Consider the following 22996-nt stretch of genomic DNA (forward strand, 5'->3'; position numbering starts at 1 on the left):
AACTCACTTTGTAGACCAGGCTGGCCTCGAACTCAGAAATCCGCCTGCCTCTGCCTCCCGAGTGCTGGGATTAAAGGCGTGCGCCACCACGCCCGGCTCCACAAGGACTTTTGTTTCTGATGCCAGTCTGTACAGCCCCACCCTACCCCACTCCCCTCAGGAGCCCTGGCTACTGCTCCTGAGGGGGCCCATCCTTCCAACCTTAATTGTGGCCTCTGCAGGCCCAAAATAGGAACACTCAGTCCCTGCCACCTCAAGCAGCCACCTTAGGATTGTTAGCACTGAACTGTGGGTACTGAGAGCTTTCTACCCACCAGTCTTATTCCTAGAAACAGGAATCAAACAAGCCTAACAGGCCAGGCCTTAAATGAGATGGTGGGATGGATACAAGGCTCAACCACCCTGTTAGAGCACGCCTGATTTTTCTCAGAAAAGGAACTAGGCCAGTACAGTACCCCCAGTGTCCTCCCCTGTAGAAGTGCATGTGTCCAAGGCTCCTAAGAGGGTTGAGTCTCATTCACAGTGGCTCCACCTTCATGTTTAATCACACTCCAAAAGCTTCATGTCACTGGGAGTTTCAGTGCATAAATTCTGGGGACACAACTATAGGCATAGCAGTTTGAAAAGCAGGGCCACCTGCTTCACCCAAGTTCTGAAGTACCAAGTCTCTCTCCTTTGGGTTCCTCCTTGGGGAGGTCACGGCAGGTTTGTAGAGACATCTGTTGAACACCTGTTCTCCCTCTCCCCAGGTGATCAGTGTCGCCTGATACCTGGGGGCATGTCTGACACAACTCTGTATATTGCCCATGTTCTGGGTTCCAGATGTGGTGCTCTGAAACCCTTTTTACATTGATGGGGTCACCTAGGGTAGAATGTGACATTTGGGGTGCTTACTTCTCAAAGGGAGACCTCTTTCCCTATGCCCAGCTGCTGACAGTCTTTGAGATACAGTTACTCTGTCACCTTGGACACTGACGTCAGGAGATGCGGAGACTTGCCAGTTCTTGGCAGGCCTGTGCATGTGTGAGAAATGAGCTTTGTGTTTGTTACCTCAAGGTGGCCTTGCCTACCGGGCCTAGAAGCAAACGCCAAAAAGCGGGAGGGGGGCAGAGGAAAAGAAAAAAAGATGGTGCTGAGAAAGTTCAAGGAGCAGACTTTTTGTCTTTGAAGACCAAATGCTCTCACATAGGCATCTGTGATGTCTGGAACCTATCAGGGATTCCAGTGCGACTTTAGATGGCTTGGGGAAATCCGGGATGAATCCACCCAAATTGTTCCTTGAACAAATGTGGAAACTGAGGCCCAAGCAGACTGTCTCTGAACAAACTGAAAGGGGCTGGGCTGGTGCATGGATCTGTCAGTGAGTGTCAGGAAACCGGTCACAGTGTTTACATGATCTGGAGGTTAGTCTCCTAAGCACTAAGTCACATACTTCACGAGTGAAAAGGTTACTACGTCATGAGTCACCAGCTTACCAGTCCATACAACAAGACCCTAACAAGTACAGCCTTCCTACAGTCTTCTAATTTCAGTTGAAGAACTTTGGTTTTCATTTGAAATTCCAATTTTCAGCTAAAAACATCAACTATCAGCTGTCTGTAGATTTTCGTGATGTACTCCCTATCCATGTCTTGAGTTTAAAAGTAAGGTTTAAGCCGGGCGTGGTGGCGCACGCCTTTAATCCCAGCACTCGGGAGGCAGAGGCAGGCGGATTTCTGAGTTCGAGGCCAGCCTGGTCTACAAAGTGAGTGCCAGGACAGCCAGGGCTACACAGAGAAACCCTGTCTCGAAAAACCAAAAAAAAAAAAAAAAAGTAAGGTTTAAAAGTATGTTCAATTAACTGTTCGTTTCTAAAGGGTCTCGAGTTTGTTAAAAGGTTTTCTAAATAAAAGTGACTTTTAGGCTGACCTTGGAGACACACACCTTTAATCCCAGCACTTGGATCTCTGAGTTCCATGCTAGCCTAGTCTACACAGTGAGTTCCAGGTCATCCAGGGCTACATAGTGATACCCTGTCTCAGAGAAAGAGGGGAAGGGAGGGGAGAGAGAAATGACTCTTGAATCAATTGCCAGTAGCTCCTCAGCTAGGGGTAGAGCCTCTGGAGCTGCGCCATGATCCGTAATAGAATTCTAACTGGTTTGGAATGGTACAGGTAACCAGTGCTGCAATGAATTTAAATGGGCAGCCACCATGTCCTAGCTAGAGGACAGCATGTCACGGTACTCCTGATCATGGACTGCCATGATCAACTTGAGGAATGTTTTCAAAATTGGCTTCATATTACACAACTCCTCCAAGTTTGTGATAACCTGGTAAGTAGAGAAATGGCCGACCTGATTGAAGGGAACTGCATCTGTTGTTTGCTCCTTCATAGTGATGATAATCAGTAGTCTCCAACTCCATTGCCTCTGCCTACAGGTACCCCCAACGTTCTTCCCTCTAATACCAATGCCTGTGGGGAACATATAAAACTCAAGTGGTGTTTTCAGCATGTGTCAAAACAATTTTCTTGTCCAGGTATCAACCTCACCTTCATTTGTGCTGTGTTTGTTTGTTTGTTTGTTTGTTTGTTTGTTTGTTTGTTTGTTTTTTGTAGCTGTGGCTGTTCTGGAATTCACTCTAGACCAGTCTGGTCTCAAACTTAGATCCACCTGCCTCTGCCTCCCGAGTGCTGGGATTAAAGGTGTGCACCACCACCTTCCCTAGCTCTGCTCTCCTTGAGACATGTTCTTCCTGTGACTCTCAGTTATGCATTTCAAAGCCTCTTCTGTTATAACTCATCTGCCACACTGAGTCCCCCAGGTTGCCATGGTGACCACAGCTCTCAACACTGACCTATTCCTCATTGTCACACAGTCATCTAGCTTTAGATCGATCTTAGTCACAGAGATGAGACTGTGACAGTGGCCTCCCATTTCCATGTCACAATTTTCCAAGCACTTTACACCACCAGTGCATATAATGTTGAGGACAAACCTGTGCAGTAGGTGGCTGTGGGAAACCCTGCTCAGAGATTTAGAAATTAGTGTGATGTCATAGACTTGGGACTTAGCTCTGATAACCCAACCAAACCTTTTAAGTATGGGTGAGTATTTAAGTTTTTAACTGTGGTGGTTTTTTCTAGGAGGGACATATTTTTTTTTAAAGTACTTCCTAGGCAGGAAGCTAGGCCCCAGGGTTAAGAAGCTCACAGACTCTTGATCCCAGCACTCAGAAGGCCAAGGCACGTGGACTTCTTGAGTTTAAGGAAAGCCTGGTCTACAGAGCAAGTTCCAGGACAGCCAAGGCTACATGGAGAAACTCTGTTTTGAAAAACAAAGTCACAGACAACATTCTGCCAACATGGAAGCCCAGGTACATTACCTCATAGATCAACTTCAAGTGACAGTGGTAGGCTGCAGCCTCCATGTAAACAGAGGATTCTGGACAAGCCATGAGCCCAGAGGGAAGGTTACAGTGGCACTGATCTGCCACATTGCTCACAGGGAGTTTCTAAATGAATGGCCACCAGTGTTTTAAACCTCTTAGCTATTCGTGCAAGTCTATAAAGAAACAGAATTAAGTCCTGGCCATAGCACTGATTCCTATATTAATTGTGAGAACGTTCTTTGTAGATCTACTATGTAGGCCTTGCCTTCAGTTAGCCAAGGACTGAATTTTCAGCCTTTGGGACACATGAGCAATACAAGATGATTCTCAGAGTCAGAGGCAAAAGGCCACATCAACAGGGATGTCACCACTCCTGAGATGTGTTCCTTGTGTGGCACTCTGGGCTGTGGGCTCCTCCCAGGCAGGCAGTGTCTCAGGATCTGCTATTGTACAATCTGACCAGGCTCATCATGGGGACTGTGCTGTGAGCCTGCCTGGCCAGCATCCCTGATACCTACCCCACCTTGAGTGGGCACACTGTGTCAGTCCTTAGGGGATTTCCTAGCACATGACTCACTCCTGAGTCCCTCTCTAGACACCATCATCCAACTATACCCATCAGGAATTTCTCTTCCTCCTTTTTTTTTTAACTTGACTTTCATATGAGTAGTGGGTTAAATGTACATTCAAAAGCTTCAAGGTTTAAAAAACATATTAGAGATGGATTTGGTGGTACACACCTTAAACCTAGCACTTGGGAGGCAAAGGCAGGCAGATCTCTAAGCCTTCAAAGCCAGCCTGGTCTAAGACAGCCAAGGGGGGGGGGGGACAAAGGAAAAGAAAGTAAACTCTGTCCTATCAACACAGTTCCTTAATTTTCCTAGATTTCCAATTAGATTTTTTAAAAAACCCCAAAATACTACTTTCTTAGGAAAATCATAAGTAAGGCTGGAGGGATGGTTTGATGGGTAATATGCTTGCTATGCATATATGAGGCCCTCTCCACACCCACATGAAAGTTGTGGACAGCAGGCACATCTGCACTACAGGTGCTGAGACAGATCCCAGGGGCTTGCTGAACAGCCAGGCTAGCTTAAATGGTGAACACTAGGTTCAGTGAGAGACCCTGTCTTAAAACTAAGGTGGAGGAGAATAGAGGAAGACTGTCAATCGCTGACTTCTACATGCACACACAGGCAAAGGCAGTATGTGTGTATGTCTGTGTGTATGCACACACACACACACTTTGCTACCATTATTGGAATCTACACAACTACAAACTGAAAAGCTCACCAGGGTCTGGAGATGTCAGGCAGCATTTGCTTAAGGCTCGGTCCCTAGCATCTCAGAAGGAATGAAAGAGAGCCGGAAAGGGGGTGGGGCTCTCTAGGCTTCCTGCAGTACACACTTTTCTGAAAACAAAACCAGAGGGTATGACCTCAATGGTGATTATTTGCTGTCTCAGTATTGTTATATTTCCCCTTGGCACCTTCCTGAAATGATTTAATAATTGTGTCATCGTCTATAGATTGGTGACTCCTTTAACCAGTGCCAGGCCTCTGGGATTTCTAGATTGGTTTTACTAAAAGAAACACCATGATGGATCCAGAGACTGCACTGTAATTGATTTCTAAGAAATATACTAGGTTACAACATGCGGCCATTTTAAGGCTCAGGACATCTATCTCACTGTTCTCCAGTTAACTGACTGCCTATTGGCAGGGTGAGGCCACCACAGCCGTGCTGACTTCCTCATAGGGCCAAGTAGCCCTAGTTCGAACCCATCTCTACAGCATCTACGAATATCAGCTGTACGCTTTAGCCCCACCCACTCGTGGGTGACTGCTCTGTTTACCGAGCCACATAGGCTAACCTGGGCCCATCCTAGTCCACAGTGAGTCAGCTGAACAAGGGGCGGGCACCACCCTTCCCAGAGCAGGAACCCAACTGGGACACAGGCGACCAGCACATGCCAGGAGGCTGCAGTGGCTGGAGAAGAGTACAGCGTGTGGAGCCAGCAGGTAAGAACAGTCCGTATTGGCTGGGATAAAGGAGCTAAACAAGACCTGCTCACAACCAATGTCTTTCCCTCCCTTGTCCTGTCTTCTAGGACTTCCTAGGTAGGTAAATTCCTTTTAATTTGCTTCACTCTTAGAAGGAAATGAGAACAAAGCTTTCCTTTTCTGCTCCCTGGCAGGGTTTGGAGGATGTATGATTTTCTGCACTGTTCTATCTTCTACACTTACCTCTAATCTACCCTACATCCATTGGCCAGAAGGCCCTGAAGGCTAATGGCTCTCTGATGCTCAGACTTCCCTTGTGGCTCCCTCTCACTCAAGAAGGGCCAAAATTCTCACCAAGCCCCATGAGCCCTCCAGGGTCTGAGCCCCTCCCATCTTCTCTGGTTTCCTCCCTCAGGGTCCTCTGAACACTGGGAGGCATGCTCACCTCAGGGTCTGTGCAGTGGGCTGTCTCCCTGGAATGTTCTTGCCCACCCAGTTCTTTAAGCTTTTACTCAAATGTCTCTCCCCTCCACAGCAAGGCTCCCCTAATCCTACTGCCACCCTCCGCTCTCCACCCCACTTCATTCTCCTCCCCAGTTCTTCCCACCACCTGACACAGCCCACAAAGTCTTGGGGCTTTTTAATGCAGCTCTTCACTACAAAGTCCCTACATCAAAGAGTGATGATTGTGTTCACTTCTTACTGTGGGCATCCAAAACAGTGCCTGGACTTAGGAGGTGGTCGTAGGTGGATGAGCAGATAGTTATGGAGTTGCCTATTTGTGCTAGGCACTGTGCTAAATGTTCTTCATGTGTAACCCATTTAAATAGTCTTCTCATACCTGGATAACTCTGCTTAAAGTAACTGTTATTTTACTATAGTTACAAAATAACTATATTGGACATGGAGCCTAGTCCATTCTTTGCTCTCATAGTCAGAGGCAAGCAGTAGGTTGAGCCTCTCTAAAGCCCTGGCTTCTGTTCTGCCTCCCCTGAACCTTCACTGGGAGAACAGAATCTCCTGAGTCCTGTTCCCTCTGGCACAGTATAGCCCTGGAAGGAGGAGGTACATGTTTGTGGCTTAGCAACAGCCTCCTCCTTGCCGATTCACCAGATCCCTGGGCTAATTTGGCCTTACAGAAGCTATTACTCCATCACATTAACCCACGCTTCTGTTTTCTGAAGGATAGATGAGTTGTCCACAGGAACAAGTGGGAGTCCCAGAGTTCCAGCAGTTTGGAACAAAGTGTTCTTATTCTGTAAGTTCAAAGATGGAGGCTAATGGGCCCCTTTCCAGCCCTGCTGATTCCCCAGGGCCTGACTGCTGATATACTGTGTTGTTATTGCTTACAATACGAAGATGTATAGAAAGCTCTGGGATGGAGATCGAACGATATTGAGGGGAGGGAAGTCCCTGGGAGCAAGGACTGGATGGGTTCCCTTCCGAGAGTCAGCTACCTGCAGGAACTTAGCAAGCTCTTGTGCTGTCACACTACTTTCTGTGTATCTCACTAGGGCTGGAGTTTCCCTCCCTACACCTAGTTTTTCTTTAAGAGACTTTCTACAGGTGGTAACTGGAAAAATGTTTATCAAGGTGTCAGATGACATTTCTGGGGAGATGTGTATAAACACCTATTCACCTCAAAGAACCAATGACATACCAACTAAAACAGTGGCTCTCAACCTTCCTAATGCTGAGACATTTAATACAGTTTTCCTCATGTTGCAGTGACCACCCCAACCATAAATTTTTGTTACTACTTCATAACCGTAAATGTGTTACTGTTGTGAATCATAATGTAAATATCTGTTTTCTGATGGTCTTAGGCAACCCCTGTGAAAGGATTATTCAACCCCAAAGGGGTTGCAACCCACAGGTTGAGAACTGCTGAACTAAAATAAACTAGTTCACTGTGGTAAACCGAGGAGTTTAGTAGGATTAAAGGAGCCTAGGTGATGCAGGCAGTTCACCCCAGCATTGGTGAGGACCACACTGTGCACTGCTTACATAACCCTGGGGAGGGCTCTGTGAATCAGCCTTCTGAGCTCAGAGTCTTTTATGCTTCCTAAGGTTCCCGAGTCTCAAAGGCCTCCCACTCCCTTCCAGGAGGGAACGTTGTTTCAATTTGGAGGAAATAGCTACCTACACACTAGGTTTTCCGGATTCTCTTCCCTGTGTCTGCTTTTCTTCTGTTACTCTATGGAGACACAGGGCTTGGCACTAGTGATCCACACTGGCTAGTAAGGATGACCAGCAAACCAACATAGCATGGTGGAATTTCAATCTAGGAAATGCAGAAGGGAAGGCCTGGCTCAGAGCAGGGCCTGTGTGGAATGAATAATGACCAGTGAATGGGAAGATCCTTGGGGTTTGTGTGGGTGTAGGGTTTAGGGGCAGGCTTAGAACTGACCAATTCACCACGTGAATTGTGGATGGCATTTAAGACAGAGGGAACAGCTCTGCCAAGGCATGAAGGCATGGATTAGCAAGCTAAGTTTTAAAATCAGCAAGCTATTTGAAATGAAGGGAATGCATGAGTAAATGGGGGTAAGAACGACATGTCCACCAGGGGTCAGTCATGAAATGTTTAAAGCCATGCTGAAGTCTGAGATTAATTATGATGTCACCAACAGGTAAAGATAGGGTCTGAGGGTAAGTCCCTGATTTCTGGTTCAATTCATAAGTGTATTTGGTGGGGCTGCAGTCAAGATTTGGGAACATTTCAAGGTAGTCACCTGAAGGTAATAAATATCCAAAAAGCAGGTGGAATTTATGCCCGCGCCTCCCTATCCAGGAATAGCACACTCTACTCTCACAGGCTTAAACGTTCCATCCTTCATGGCCACAGGCAAGTCTTGGAGGTTTCCTTGATTTTCTAGCTTTTCACCTGCATACCAATGCCTGAGAGGGTGATTGGTTTAATTTTCCGCAGGAAGTGATTCCCTCAGGCAAGTCCACTTCCCTAGGCAGCAGACGCCCAATGGTTCTAGCCCTAGTGGTTGGTGCGCCTGCATCTTCAACTAGGGCAGGTCAAAAGTAGGCGCCAGGCCACAATCCTGAGAGCATGACACCAGAAGCAACCACCTAGGGACTTGAAAGCGCTTCTAAATCAAAGGGAGAGGGGATCTCCTTTTCAGAACGAGCAGCGGGGCGGGGTGTCGACTCTTGCTTTCTTCTCCCACCCATTGTAAATCAAATGGTCTGACGAGCATAGATCCACAAGGGGCCTTCGGAAGAACCACGGGCTCTAAGTCTTTTTAGGAATGCATGAGGAGGGCTGCAGAGGCAGGCTGGCCTTTCCGGTCGCATATTCCACTGCATTGCGGGTCTCTTTGGAAAGTCTGAAGCCGGGCACAGGCACATTCTGCAATTCCCGGGAGAAAAAAAGCTGTCAAGGTGACTCCGCAGCCGTGGGGCATCCTGGGAACACAGGCCCCATCCCGAAACCCCGCGCGCGCCCGCACGCAAGTAGACTTGGTGCACATGCGTCGTGGGCACCACACGCAGCTAAGCAGGGTTTCTGCGCAGGCGTTAGAGACCACAAGCGGAGACGCAGCTTCCGGCTAAGTTCTGAACCCTTGGATAGGGGAGTAAAGGCAGCTTAGGGTCGTGGAAGCGCGTGACGTAGGGGCGTACAGAGGCTAGGCCTTGGACAGTTGAGTCCCTCCCGGGTACTCGGTGCATGAAGAGTGCGGTGTCTGACCCACGTGCTTTCATTTTTTAAAGGAAAGGGGCGGTTTGGAATTCATCTTGAGTTACTGCCCAGGCAAGGATGCCTTATAGTGAGGGGAAGGACAGCAGTTTTCAGTAAAAAGAATTTGTACCATTCCTTGCTAAAGCAGTGATGAAAGTGTTCCAGGAAGTGGGTCTCTGAGCCTGTTTTCTCCCAAAGGGCAAAATGCATCTGCTCCTTTGCTGTTGGAAAAAAGGATACAGGTGGCTCTTAGGTTCGCATCCGCATAGTGCATACTGGTGGCAAAGCATAATTTGGTAGATGGTAACTGCCGAGTGTTATTTCAAGGTTAAAAGTCTCCAGGAGGGTGTACATGGTAGGGCAGACCCCAGGTGAAGGGGTCTTTTCCTGAAGTTGCTCTAAAAGGAGATTAGAATCATATGCTTCCTGCCCCTAGGAAATTCTTAGGATCCTCATTTCTGCCCCCAAAGGCTAGCCTAGGACAAGGAACTGCAGCTATCCTAGCAGCCAGGCAGGCAACAAAAATCAGCCAAGGGCTGGTTGGGTACTTGAGTCATAAGAAAGCAGGTACAACCCCATCTAGGAAGGAGTCCTGACCATGCTACTTATATTTTTCAGTACAAATTAGAAGTGGCTTTTTTAATTTTCAGATTTTGTTCATGTGTTCATGTCAGATAAGAGGAGGGGCTACAAGTGGGTACATGAGTGAGTGAGTTGATTTGGCTGATCTAGGGAAGGAGCTGACACAAAAACACCTTTCAGGAATAAACTTTGTTAGGGGAAAGAGCCTTGAGACCACAGATCAGGTCTTGACAGGGCAAAGCATAAGAAGAGATGATGACTTTCTTTCAGAGGCATGAATGGAGCCTTTAAGGACAGGAGAGGTTTCCCTTTGAAACTTAGAGAGGAACTTCATTAAAAGAGAGAGCTTAAAAGTCAGAAAGACAGCCATTATAGACAGAACAGGGAAGGGGGGCTGTGTCAGAAACATTTTTTATATACTTTCAGAGAGTGGTAGGAAGTGCCACACCACACGATTTAGTCTAGGATAGTCTATGTGAAAGAGAACACAGAGGAGCCAGGTCCTGGCTAGGACCATAAATCAGGCTGAAGGATTTTTGTCCCATAGAGTGATCATCTCAAAGGGGCAGGTCTATGACCTGACAATTCATATGTAAGGAACTACCCAAGATTGAGACATAAGGTGCATTTAGTCCTCTGGTTCTTGATTCCATTCCTAAGAAGGGCGTGGTCTTGAAGTAGCAGAACTTTGCTTTACTAGGGGAGGTGTGGAAGGGGCCAAATATATTGCCTCTGGCCTATCATTGCATTCCACTCCCCTCCATGCATGCATTTGAGGAGTTCTGCAGTCAATGAGAAGGCCCTTTGGGGACTCCCAGTCTAACAAAACAGCTAGACAAGTAGAATCAACTAGAAGACTAGTGGACAAGCAGGAGTAAGGACATGGGGGAGCACTACAGAGCACAAATCAGATCAGGCTTCCTATGAGAAGGATCCTCTTATTTTAGACTTGAGAATCATCTGGCACGAGCTGGACAAGGAGCAGAATCTGGGACTCAGACAGAATGCTAGACAGAGGGAGCAATACTCTCCAAGACTGAGAGGATGAAGACAGTGAGATTCATTTCATTACCTGAAAGGATCTCCTTGTTGCAGCTGTTGAAAGTAAAGGCTGGGGAGGGACACATGGAAAGATGTGGAGCCGGGAAGTAAGGTCAAAACTGCAAACAAAAGCAGGTTTGGTGGTAGTGGCAAATGCTTTTAATCCCAGCACTTGGGAGGCAGAGCCAGGAAGATCTCTGTGAGTTCAAGGCCAGCCTGGTCTACAGAGTGAGTTCCAGGACATCCAGGGCTACTGGTAGAAACTGTCTTGAAAAACAATAGATAGATAGATAGAGATAGATAGAGAGAGAGAGAGAGAGGGAGAGATAGAGAGATAAAATTTGCAAACAGAAATCTATTGGAACACAACAGCCAGGGCTACAAGGAGAAACTCTGTCTTGAAAAATTAACCAATAAATAAACAAAATTTGCAAACAGAAATTTATTGGAACTCAATTCCATTGAAAGTGGCCTTGGTGAAGGAGACGATGGAGAGGGGTGGGACCATGCACACTAGAGTCTGTGGCTGTTCACCTGAATCTTCAGTTGCCAAAGCTTCCTGCTCTTTGGGAATCTGTTAAGTGTAGCACCTGCAATTTTGTATTTAAGCAGCAAATCGCTATATATTCTGAAAGGTCAAATACATAATTTCTTTACATCTGGACCTTGGGTCACCAGTTCCATTCCAAGGAAGATTCAGGGAGCCCTTGTGGGCCATTTCAGAAAATACAGGCTAGGTTCCACAGGAGCTACTGATGTGTGTGTGTGTGGGGGGGGGGGGCTAGTTTTATATCAACTCGACAGAAGCTAGAGTCATCTGAGAGGAGGGAACCTTAACTGAGAAAATGCTTCTATAAGATCCGGCTGTAGGCAATTCTGTAGAGCATTTTCTTAAGTTAGTGGTTGGTGTGGAGGTCCTACCCCACTGTGGGTGGGACCACTCCTGGGCTGATGGTCCTGAGTGCTGTAAGAAAGCAGGTTGAGTAAGTCAGGAGAAGCAAGCCAGTAAGCAGTACTCTGTGGCTTCTGCATCAGCTCCTGCCTCCAGGTTCCTGTTTGGTTTCAGTTCGAGTTCCTGCCTTAACTTCCCTCTTAACTATGATTCACAATATGTAAGTCATATAAATCCTGCCCTCCTCAAGTTGCTTTGATCGTGATGTTTCATGACAGCAATAATAGATCTAAGACAGAAATTGGTACCAGGATTGTAGACTACTGCTTGTGATCTACTTTACCATGTTGTTATGGGGAGGATTGAGGAAGGACTTTGGAACTGTGGGCTGGAAAAACTATTGAGTGTTCAAAGGTTGGCAAGCTGCTGTGAGAGGTTGGAAGATTAGAATGTAGTGTTAAAAGCAGTAAAGATAATGGAGGCCTGACTTGTGAGCTTTCAGAGAGAAGCAAAGACTATCATAGCTGCTTGATGGTTTGAATTAAGAATCGGTGGTTCTGGTCAGCTGGGGCTGAAGAATCATTAATTACTGAAGTAAAGACATTATTTTACTGGGACAACTGATGCTAATCAGCTGTGGCCAAGAAATTAATGGTGATTAAAAAGAGAGGCCTCAGTGAGGTGAAATCTGGGAAATGTTTCCTGAGAGTCAGCTCAGTGTTCTAGAGGCAGGCAACGCTGTACCATATGTTGGCAGCTAAACTTACACTAAGTGTCACCCAGGTGGTACTGGTTTTGAAGGTATGCAGGGGTCATGGAGGCTTGGCTCTGTATACAGGACCACTATCATGGGATGGTTGCCAATAATAGCAGCAGCAATGCATTGGATCTGGCCCCAGCCTCGGAAACAAGCTGTGTGTGCTGCAGAGGGTGGAGCTGCAGAAGTGATCCAAGCCTTTGGAGGAGCCCACAGATTGTGAGCGAATCCCAGAAGCTGGACACTGAGTTATTTAGTGAGCTGAAGTCTGGTTTCTCTTTGATTTGATTGTGACTGTGCCTTGGTTCTTCTCTCATGGAATAAGAGAGTACTTAACTTATTTTTATTTTATAGTAGCCCCCAGTTGAGAGATTTTGAACTTCTAATGAGACTTTGGATTTATAGAGAGACTTTGAATATTTTAAAGAGACTGAAGATTTAAGCGTTAGAATTTCTAAAGATTGTGAGACCTTTAAAAGTTGGAATGTTTTACATTTTGATGCTGATATTAATGTGTGCTCTTGGATGAGCAAAAAAGGGAAGTTATGGCTCAACAGTGATGTGTTTGTGTGTCAGGTCGTCAAGGAGTCAACTGTGCTGGTTAGTTCTTCTGTCAACTTGACATAAGCTAGGGTCATCTGAAAGGAGGGAACCTCAATTAGGGAAAAAAAAATGCCTCCATAAGGTCCAGCTATAAGTAACCCTATAGAGCATTTTCTTCATTAGTGGTTGATGTGGGAGGGCCCTTCTCATGGTGGGTGTTGCCACCCTGGGCTGATGGTCCTGGGTTCTACAAGGATGTAGATTGAGCTCAGCCACGAGAAGCAAGCCAGTAAGCAGCACCCCTCCATGGCCTCTGCATCAGCTTCTGCCTCCAAGAGGCAGGGGGCTTTAAGCAAAGCCACAACATCCTAGTTTCATGCTTAAAAGGCCTGCTGGGTACTGTCTGAAGAGCAGAGGAAGCGGTCATGACCTGTTTAGGAGTGCTATGTCAGTAATGATGGGCAGGGATATGGGTGAGAGGGAACTTGGTGACACACAAGAGGGACGGTGGGGAGGGGAGTTAAGAACTTGGCTTGGGTGGCAGGTACAGAGGGAGAAATGACTCATGAGAATGCCCTAGGTGTCTGTGGGTCATTCAGGGTCACGGGGTTGGGTTCACATCATCATGGCACAGCCTAGTCAGTTCCCTATGCCACCTCCTAGCATTCCTATTACATGTGGGCGAGAAGGACATACCTTAACCATTAGAAGTGGTAGTGAGCTTGGAAGCACAGGATACCTAAGAGATGGAAGTGGGTATGTAGCTCAGAGCCTGTCTGGGGGCAGGGCCCAGGGTGGCAGGGCAGTGACCTCTACTCTGGGAGGTGGGCACAGCAAGAGGGAGGTGACAGACAGGGTGGAGCATCCAGCTAGAGTAGCCTGCCTAGCAAAGGGCAGGAAGTATGACTGGGTCAGGTAAAGGTAAGAACCCAAAAGGGGAAACTCCCCTGGAGTTTGACCTAGGGAGGAAATGGCATGTTTTTAAGAGGTGATAGTTGGGACTGCATTGAGCACCTTGCTTAGGTGCTACAGATTCTCATGCAGGATGATAAAGTGTATGTGTGTTTAGTGCCTCCTCCTCCTCCTCCTCCTCCTCCTCCTCCTCCTCCTCCCCCCCCTCCTCCTCTTCCTCCTCCTTTCTTCCTTATATGTTTGTTTTTCTATCCTTCCAAAGGAGCACTGTGGTGCTGGTGTAGAACCCAGGGCCTCCAATGTGCCATGCAGCAGCACTACCACTTGGCTCTTAACATTTGGAGTAAAAAGGGGGTTTTGATGCTATAGGAGCCTGCAGTTGAGAAGCTTTGAATTCTTAAAGATACTTTGGATTTTAAGGAGACCTTGAATTTCCTTTTTTTTTAAAAAAAAAAAAAGGATTTATTTATTTTATATATGTGAGTACACTGTTGCTGTCTTCAGACACACCAGAAGAGGGCAGAGGGCATCAGATCCCATTACAGATGGCTGTGAACTGTGGTAAAGTTGTAGTTGCTGGGAATTGAACTCAGGACCTCTGGAAGATCAGTCAGTGCCCTTAACCATTGAGCCATCTCTCCAGCCTCAAGACCTTGGATTTTTAAAGAGACGGAAGGTTTAAAATGTTTGAATTTGTAAACACTGATTGTAGTATTAATATGAGATCTTGAGGACACCAAGAGAAGAAAGGTTATACTTAATAAGTGATGTGCTTGTCAAGTTAACAAAGGGCCACTTGTACCAACTAGTTTTTGGGTCAACTTGACACAAGCTTGAGTCAGAGGACAGATCCTCCGTTGAGAAAATGCCTGTGATAGGCAGGTCTGTAGGACACATTCCATGGGTGGTGCTACCCTAGGCTGGTCATTCTGGGTTCTGTAAGAAAGCAGGCTGAGCAAGCCAAAAAGCAGCACCCCTAAGTGGCCTCTGCATCAGCTCCTGCCTCCAAGTTCTTTCCTTAACTGCATTCAGTGATGCTGGCCTCATGGGGGGGGGGGGGGAAGAAACCACCCTTTTCTCCCCAGATTGACTTGGTTGTAGTGTTCATCACAGCAATGGTAACCCTAGGCCAGATGGCAGACTGTGGAACGGAAAGAGGAAGGAAGGAAGAGATTGGGAGGCTTTCTAGAGTCTCCCACCTTTCTGCTTAAATGCAAAGTCCCAATGCCTGTGGTTGTGGGCGATACTGTTCCAGCTCCCAGCCTCGCCTGGTATGCAGCAGCTGTTCCATGGGCACCCACCAAACAGGATGGGGAGACCTTACTAGCTCATCTGACTTTTTACACATGGCAGGAAAAAGGAGGCCCTTGACCCTGTCTTTTCTTCTGGGTACATCCTGCATGGTCCACTAGGTTTCGTTTCTAAGGTCCAGAATCAGTCAGGAATTTTGTGGGTGGCGATTTATGAGCTTGAGAAACAGACTGGTGTAAAATCCTCATTTTTAAGATGGTGATGGTCTCAGCGTGCTGTGGGACATAGGTGGCAGGAGGCAGCAGTCCTGTCTTTTTTTCTAACGATTTATTGCCCTCTGCATTCTGCAGTGTGCTTCCGCAGGCAGTTATGTCTGTCCTGTATCCATCTCTGGAGGATCTGAAGGTGGGCCAAGTCATCCAGGTAAGGAACTAGGCTCTGTTTGCCTAGAGTCCCTGATGGTGACCATGGGGATTAACACCAGTAACTAAGGCTTATCTTGGAGGATCCTGGGTACTGGGAGCCCTTGGGAATTCCAGGGAAGCCCTGGGACCCAGTGCAAAGGCTGGTGGGTAAAGGGAGAGTCCAGGAGTCAAGGCCCGTGGAGTCTGAGCAGGCAAAGACAAAGCAGCCACAGTGAGGTGGGTTCAAGCACTTCTTCCATCCTCTGAAGGGACACCAAGGTGCCAGCCAGCTTCAGCAGGAAACCCAGGGCATGGGCTCAGCCTGCTCAGTCCCAAACAGCCTCTTCCACCTTCACCCCACATCCTCAATGTTCCCAGAAGCCTGGAAATTTCAGCCTCTCTCCCTGGTTGGGAGTGGGCTTTTATGCTTTGGCTGCTATGGATAGAAAATAGTTGGTCCCAGGTATTAGAGGACTTTCTGCCAGAAAGATGCATTTCCAAAGAGGCCACATTAAATAAAGAGATTTATTTATTTTTATAATATGCATGTTTTCTCTGCATGTATGTATATGTACAGTATGCAACTCCAGTGCCCTCAGAGGACAGAATAGAGCATCAGATCTGAAACGCCAGTTGTAGATGGTTGTCAGTTGTGATGTGGGTGCTGGGAATTGAACTTAGGTCCTCTGCAAAAGCAGCAAGTACTCTTGACCACTGAGCCATCTCTCTGGCCCCCAAAAGGCCACATTTTTTTAAAAATATGCCATTTTGATTTTTAATTTACAATTTGTGGCTATACATACTCATGGGGGTACATGTGACATTTCAACTTCTATATACACTGTACCAGTCAGATCAAGGTGGCTGGCACAGCCATCATTTCAGACTTAGCTCTTTGGGCTTGCAACACTCAAACTCCTCTCCACTAGCTATTTTGAGATATTAGCAGTTGCTGAATATAAACCACAGTTACCCTAGGTGCTGCAGAGCATCCATTCAGCTTTGAGAGCACGCTCAGAGTGAGTGAGCACATGCAGCTACCACAAATCTACAATCACACTTCTCACAAGTCTACAGTCATACTACTCAATGCTCAGAGTCCCTGCCTCAGAGAGTCCCAGGCTCCAAGAGTTCCTGGGGTCCAAGCTACAGACGAGCAACACTTCATGTTCTTTTTTCAGGCCCAGGGCAGAGCCTCACCCACGATGCCAACTCTGCCAGCCCCGATGGCTTCTGCACCCCCACTTTCAGGTGAGTGAGCCTGACCCCAGTGTTCGTGCAATGACGGCCTCAGCACCACCATGCATCCCAGCACTGTTGGACCTGTCACCCAGGCCGAGAAGGCGACTTTTTTTTTTTTTTTTTTTTTTGAGACAGGGTTTCTCTGGATAACCCTGGCTGTCCTGGAACTCACAATGTAGACCAGGCTGGCCTCGAACTCAGAAATCCGCCTGCCTCAGCCTCCCGAGTGCTGGGATTAAAGGCGTGCTCCACCACGCCCAGCAAGAAGGCGACTTTTGAAGCTCCTGTCCCCAGGGCTGGGCACCTGCCTTTCCTGGGTGTGTGGGCTCTGCTGAGCCTGAGGATATGGCCCAGTATCCTGGCCACTTCTCAACGCCCGTTTCTCACCTGTCCTTTTAGAGGAGGCCCATGTACAGTTAACCTTCACCCTTGGAGGAAACATTAGAGAAACCTAGTGAGGCACTAGTTGCCTGGCTTGGTGGATGGTGGATGGGCAGGCCATCTGGGGGAGACCAGATGTCTGAGGTAGCCCATTCAGATGCTCATAGCAACCACAGGTCAGTCCTGTGAGAGAAGCTTAAACTAGGGCCCATGGTTCCTCTTCTTGTCAGGGCTCTGCTGGCTCCCTGAGCTGTCCCCCCTTACCCCACCATGGCCTGTGGTCCCTAGTGGTCTCGAACCTGCTCTGGCTTTGTGTTAATTGTCCAAAGGGTGCCAAAGCAGTTGAGCTGAGTTCCTCAGCCGTATAGGAGGGTCTGTCTGAGGCTGCTCCGAGACAAAGGTGCTTCAAGCTTCGGCAGAGCTGGCCCAGGCCACCTGCAAGCATCCCCGGAGCACAGGACATACTCAGGGGATCAGGGTAGCCTTGGTGAATTTCCCTAACTTCATGGAAAAAGAGTGGCCCTGAGCCAGCCAGGGTGGCTCTGCAGAAGCCCGAGTGACACCTTGTCTCTTCCTTACCATCAGAGTTGTATCCAAACCTGGCAGAACTGGAAAGTTATATGGGACTGTCCCTCTCTAGCCAAGAAGTTCAGAAGAACCTCACTCAGATTCCAGATGGTGACAATGTAGGTATTTGTCTCCTGCCACTAAATATCCTACCTTTTGGTCTTGCGATTTTAAAAGGTGTGTGTGTGTGTACACATATATGCATGCATGTCAAACCAGACATTCTTTATACCAGTAATTAGGAGCAGATGCACTCATCCTAAATTATGATTGCTACTTTTTTTTTTTTTTTTTAGACAGTGTCTCACTGTTGTAGCCTTGGCTAGCCTGGTACTGGCTTTGTAAACCCAAATGGCTTCAAAGTCATAGAAATCTGTCTGCTTCTGCCTTCCAAGTGCTGAAATTAAACAACCCCTCTCCTTGGTTGTCTTTGAAAAGGATTTGTTTTATTTTTACATCTATGATTATTTTCTCTGTATGTATGTGCACTGTATATGGGATTGGTCGACAGCTGTAGAGCTTTTATAGAAATGTGCTGTGACTGTGTCGCAGGCATTGGCTGCTTTGCTAGATCTTCCAGTGTGTGCACACGGGAAACTGTTTGCTTAGGTCTTTCTTAATGTTTCTGCAACCTAGATTTTTGTCGCCTTTGGTATACAGTCTCTGCACGTGTCTTCTTAGATCCACACATAGCTCATTTTTTCTGCTTTTTTGGGGAGGGTGATCAGGTGCAGATAAATAGTTGAGTCTGTTGCCCAGGCTGACTTCTAACTGCTGGGTTTGAGTGACCCTCTTACGTCAGCCTCCTTGGCAGCTAAGACTACAGTTGAATGTCCCTGTCCCAGCCCAGTTGATCTCCGTATGCTGACCCTGAGTTCTAGATCTTGATGAGTGTTGGTATCTAGCTCATGGCTAGGAGTTTTCGATTTCTGCAGCCATGCTAGTGGGCGATCACGGTATCTATCACCAGGAGCAACGCTGTCTTCCCGTCCTGTGTGATCTTTTCTGTTTGCTTGATTCAGTGCACTGGTCAGATTGTATAGCCCTGTGTCTGGTGAGACTGGACAGCCTCTGGATATCTATAGGAGGGGTTGTTTGTTAATTTTTATTTTGGGTTCAAATTATTTTGTCCAAGACAAAGTCAAAACTAGCCCTGTCATCTTTGACAACTCGCTATTTACTGTGCAATTGTCTTTTTTTTTTTTTTAAGTGAAATTTAAGGGCATCTTTTCTTGATATTCATTTCCTTTGGAAGATACAGTGACCCCTTCCTGAACCCAGCCTCCTCTCTCCCTCCACTCATGCTTAGGGACGTGGATTTTGGTGCTCTCTAGTGGTGTCACTGAGCTCCGTTTTCTCTCAGCCTCTGCAAAGTGTGTGAGAGGGGAACGCAGGGACTGTTTGGTCCCTACCTAGAACTCAGAGACCCTTGAGGCATGGGCCCCAGGTGCCTGGCTGAACCCCCACACACACACACACACACTCCCACTACTGTATCTGCAGATGGTGGTCACTAGCCCTGGACCTGGCCAGGTGGTAGCTCCAGTATCTGGGAACAACCTGGGTATACTGCGCGCAGAGATCAAGCCTGGCGTGCGAGAGATCCACCTGTGCAAGGATGAACGTGGCAAGACTGGACTTCGTCTGCAGGCTGTTGACAAGGTAAGCAGTGTCTGAGGAGGACCCTTTGGAGGAGAGTGTGCTCCTCTGGTGCGAGATAGCCTTGTCACAGCCCTAGGAATACAAGTTCCTCTTTGAGACAGTCACCCAGCAGCCTAAGATAGTATAGTATATAGGAGCCTCCCCTCTCAGAGCTCAGAGAGCCTCTGTTTATAGCAAGGAAGATTCTAAGAAGGCACCTTAATATCTGAGGCCTTGAGGCTGTGCCTTGTTGCAGAAGGAATTAGCCCCATACAAGGCTCCAACCACTCAAGAGTCTCTCACCCCCTACCCCATTTTCCTGTGCCATAACTCCCGTGTATATGGCTTCCTGATGACTGTAGAGAAAACCAGCCAGACATCTTTGAGAAGGGCAGTATAGGAGAACTGATCAGGATGCTGAAATTCTGATTCAGCTTACTCTGTGTGTTTCCTCCTTCAGGAAAATAGGGGTAACCTGTGTATCCCTCACAGATCTTAGGTCCCACTACACTGTAAGCTCACAGGATATGGGGAAAAAATCTTAGAGGAGGGGCCTGGGCTCAGGCAGCCAGGGGTGCTAACTCTGGGGTCCTGCTTCCCAGGGGCTCTTTGTGCAGCTGGTCCAGGCCAACACCCCTGCATCCCTTGTGGGTTTGCGCTTTGGGGACCAGATCCTGCAGATTGATGGCTGTGACTGTGCTGGGTGGAACACACACAAAGCTCACAAGGTGTTGAAGAAGGCATCAGCGGAGAAGATTGTCATGGTTGTTCGGGACAGGTGGGTATCCAGGTCCCAGCATCCTCCCTGCCTAGCCCAGCCACACCTGCAAACCCAGCTTACTGTCACTCTCCACCAGGCCATTCCAGAGGACTGTCACCATGCACAAAGACAGCTCAGGGCAAGTTGGCTTTTCCATCAAAAAGGGGAAGATCGTGTCTGTGGTAAAGGGAAGCTCCGCAGCCCGCAATGGACTTCTAACCAACCACTATGTGTGTGAGGTGAATGGACAGAACGTCATTGGGCTAAAGGTAGGCGGTGGTGTAGCCCTGTCAGGAAATGTGGTCAGTGTGGAGATGATGAATGTGGGACAGCTCCTGTCTGCATAGTCTGGGAAACCCGCCAGAGCCTCAACTTCCTCTCCTAAGGTTGATGAGGGCTTTAGTATGACTTTGTGTGTGACGTTAATCAGAATGAGTAGCTGCCTAGTAAGAATTCCTTCCTTCCTAATACACAGGGTGTACCAGAGGAGTGTTGTAATGTGTGGGTACATGGGCACCCAGGTTGTTGCTGGCCACAAAGACTCTCCCTCCTCCTCCTCCTCCCCACTCCTCCTCTCCCCTCCTCCTCTTCTTCTCCCTCCTCTTCCTCTTCTTCCTCCGCCTCCTTTCCCATGTGGCACTTCTCTTTGGATGCTGCTTACACTCAGTAATGGAGCTTCCTTTAGAATACTGACTTAGAAATCCATTTCCGACCTTGGCTTATTCTTCAGTGAGGGCAGATGAATTATATCTTTACAAAGCGAGCTGGTGCACATGGCTTTAAGCACATGCTATAGATCTGGAAAGATGGGTGTCTTCTGGGAACAGGCAGTGATGAATTGTGTGGTCTGAGCCATGAACAGATGAAGTGACTCAGTCCTGACCTCATGCCGCTCCACAGTGGCTGAGCTGCTCCACCCCATGTGTGCATGGGTGGGTGGTGGCATCTCATTCCATAGAGGCCCCAAGCCACTTCTATTGTGTGTCTGTTTCCTTGGGGGCAGTCTCCCCTCACCTTCTGTGGAGACTGATTCTGGTGGCTTGTGCTGCTGTGTTCAGGAAATTCTTCCTGTGTCTGGATCCCTCCTCATGCATCCTCTCCCATTTCTCTGTGACCAAGCAAAAGGCCACCACAGTCTGTGCTTGAAAATCTGAATGCAGTAATGCCACCGTGAGCAGCTGCAGACCGCTTCAGTCATAATGCTAAGAGTGGCCATGCTCAGCTCTGGTTCTTACAGCTGCCTAGATGGCCCGGAGCATCACTGAACTTGCAAGTTACTCTGTCTAGTGGCAGTACCACGAGACCCTTAGTTACTGGTTCTATGCTCTTTGAGAAGTGTCTTGTACTTGTACTTTTTGGGACCCATCATTTTTCAAAGTTGGTGGCCACCGGTAGTCCTCTGAAGCATCTTTTCCTCAAACTAAGAAAGCACAGAACCAGATTCCTTATAAATGCAAAACAATGGTCACCAGGGCCCGAGGATGGACCAGAGGCTCATCACCACAGCTGTAGTCATTCAACTGCTGGACACCCTTTGCATGGAGATTGTCTGTTATTCTCTTCATGGTCTGAGCAGTTTCTCAAGCTTTTCGTACTAGTCAATGAGGTGTGGGAGAGGCTGGTGAGGCAGCAAGAGCCTGTGGATACAGGTGGATACAGTGTCTCCCACTGGAGCCCAAGTGTGACTGGGCCCAACAAAGTTGGTAGGGGCCCAAGAATTACATTGGTGGGACAGTGCTATTAGGTCCATATGGATGGATGGCCTTCATGGACTGGGAGGCCAGTGTCATGACCATGGCAATTCTCAGATGAGAGGAATACCCCACCTGAGATGTCCAGGGTCCTGGGAAGCCTGCTACTGCAGGCTGATGTGAGGTGTGGGTGCTGTCCTCTAGCCAAAGCTAGAGGACAGCACCCACAGTTGGGCTGTGGTGCTATCCCTGGATGACCAAGCACTTTCTTCCTCTTCAGGACAAAAAAGTTACTGAGATTCTGACCACAGCTGGAAATGTCATCACACTGACCATTATTCCCACTGTGATCTACGAGCATATGATCAAAAAGTAAGGCTATTATACCCCACCTCTGCACTCTGCCCCACCCCACCAGGCCCCATGCCCTGACAGCTGTGGTGCTGACCCAGAGCATGGGTCTGCTCTGCTCTGTCTTTGATCTTTCATCGGCTCCATGGTGGCTTCTCATGAATTGAAGTCCTTAGAGGTGGGGGATGAATGCATCTCCTGTGGCGTGAACCGGCTGGGGTGAGAATGAAGGAAGCTGTGGTTTCAGTCACCGTCACTGTTGCCTTGTCTAGGTTGTCCCCGTTGCTGCTTCACCACACCATGGACCACTCCATTCCAGACACCTGAAGTTCCAGGAGGGCAGCGCAGGCTTCCCACCATCCTGCAGGGAAGACAGCAGTCCTCAGATGACAGGTTGCAGCTGGCTTGCTGCCTGGGTATTGCAGGGATGTGTCCCAGGTGATGTATATTGAGTCTGTCATTGCCGATTTTAGGCCTCCTTGGATCCTGACTCCTAGCTATGCTGAGGCACAGGTGGGACTTGGGACCTGGTTCTCTGTGCCCTAGATGCTGGGCTCTTAGGCAGAACAGCAGAATGTCACTCACTGAGTGCTGCTGCGTCCTTTTGCAGACCTTGCCTCATCTAGGAAGTCAGCCGCTTGACTGGACAGAGGAATGCCTTGTGTGTTCTTTGTCTTCGTCGATCTTTGTCACGGGTCATGTACAGATAAATGGTAACCCTCCACTGTCTTCTGAATAAAGAGTGGATTTAAAACACAGCCCCGGTCTTGAAAGTTCCTGAAAACTCCAGAACCAGAGGGTCCCATGACTTGCCAGGGCAGCCTTTGTTTTTGGACAGTGGCCAGGCCAAGGTCATATGTGTGTGCCTCTGGGAGCAGTGAGTGGTCTATGTGCTGTGAGATGCCTGCCGGTGT

At 48.0% G+C, this 22996-nt stretch overlaps 1 protein-coding gene across 2 annotated transcripts; it reads left to right on the forward strand.

Annotated features, from left to right (window-relative positions):
- Positions 1-5250: 5250 nt before the first annotated feature.
- Positions 5251-22837, forward strand: Sdcbp2 (syndecan binding protein 2). Of its 2 annotated transcripts, none has more exons than XM_021155576.2 (9): positions 5251-5391; positions 15396-15468; positions 16631-16700; positions 17658-17758; positions 19143-19301; positions 19883-20058; positions 20138-20309; positions 22012-22103; positions 22355-22837. In XM_021155576.2, exons 2-9 carry the CDS (start codon positions 15415-15417, stop codon positions 22407-22409), a joined length of 879 nt encoding a protein of 292 aa, XP_021011235.1. In that variant the 5' UTR covers positions 5251-5391; positions 15396-15414; the 3' UTR covers positions 22410-22837. The 2 variants fall into 2 exon arrangements, with proteins under 2 accessions (XP_021011235.1, XP_029324923.1); XM_029469063.1 differs by lacking the exon at positions 5251-5391 and adding an exon at positions 5446-5490 and having other exon boundaries at positions 22355-22836.
- Positions 22838-22996: the final 159 nt, after the last annotated feature.

The sequence above is a fragment of the Mus caroli genome, chromosome 2 (assembly GCF_900094665.2).
Source record: "Mus caroli chromosome 2, CAROLI_EIJ_v1.1, whole genome shotgun sequence".
Taxonomy (NCBI): Eukaryota; Metazoa; Chordata; class Mammalia; order Rodentia; family Muridae; genus Mus; species Mus caroli.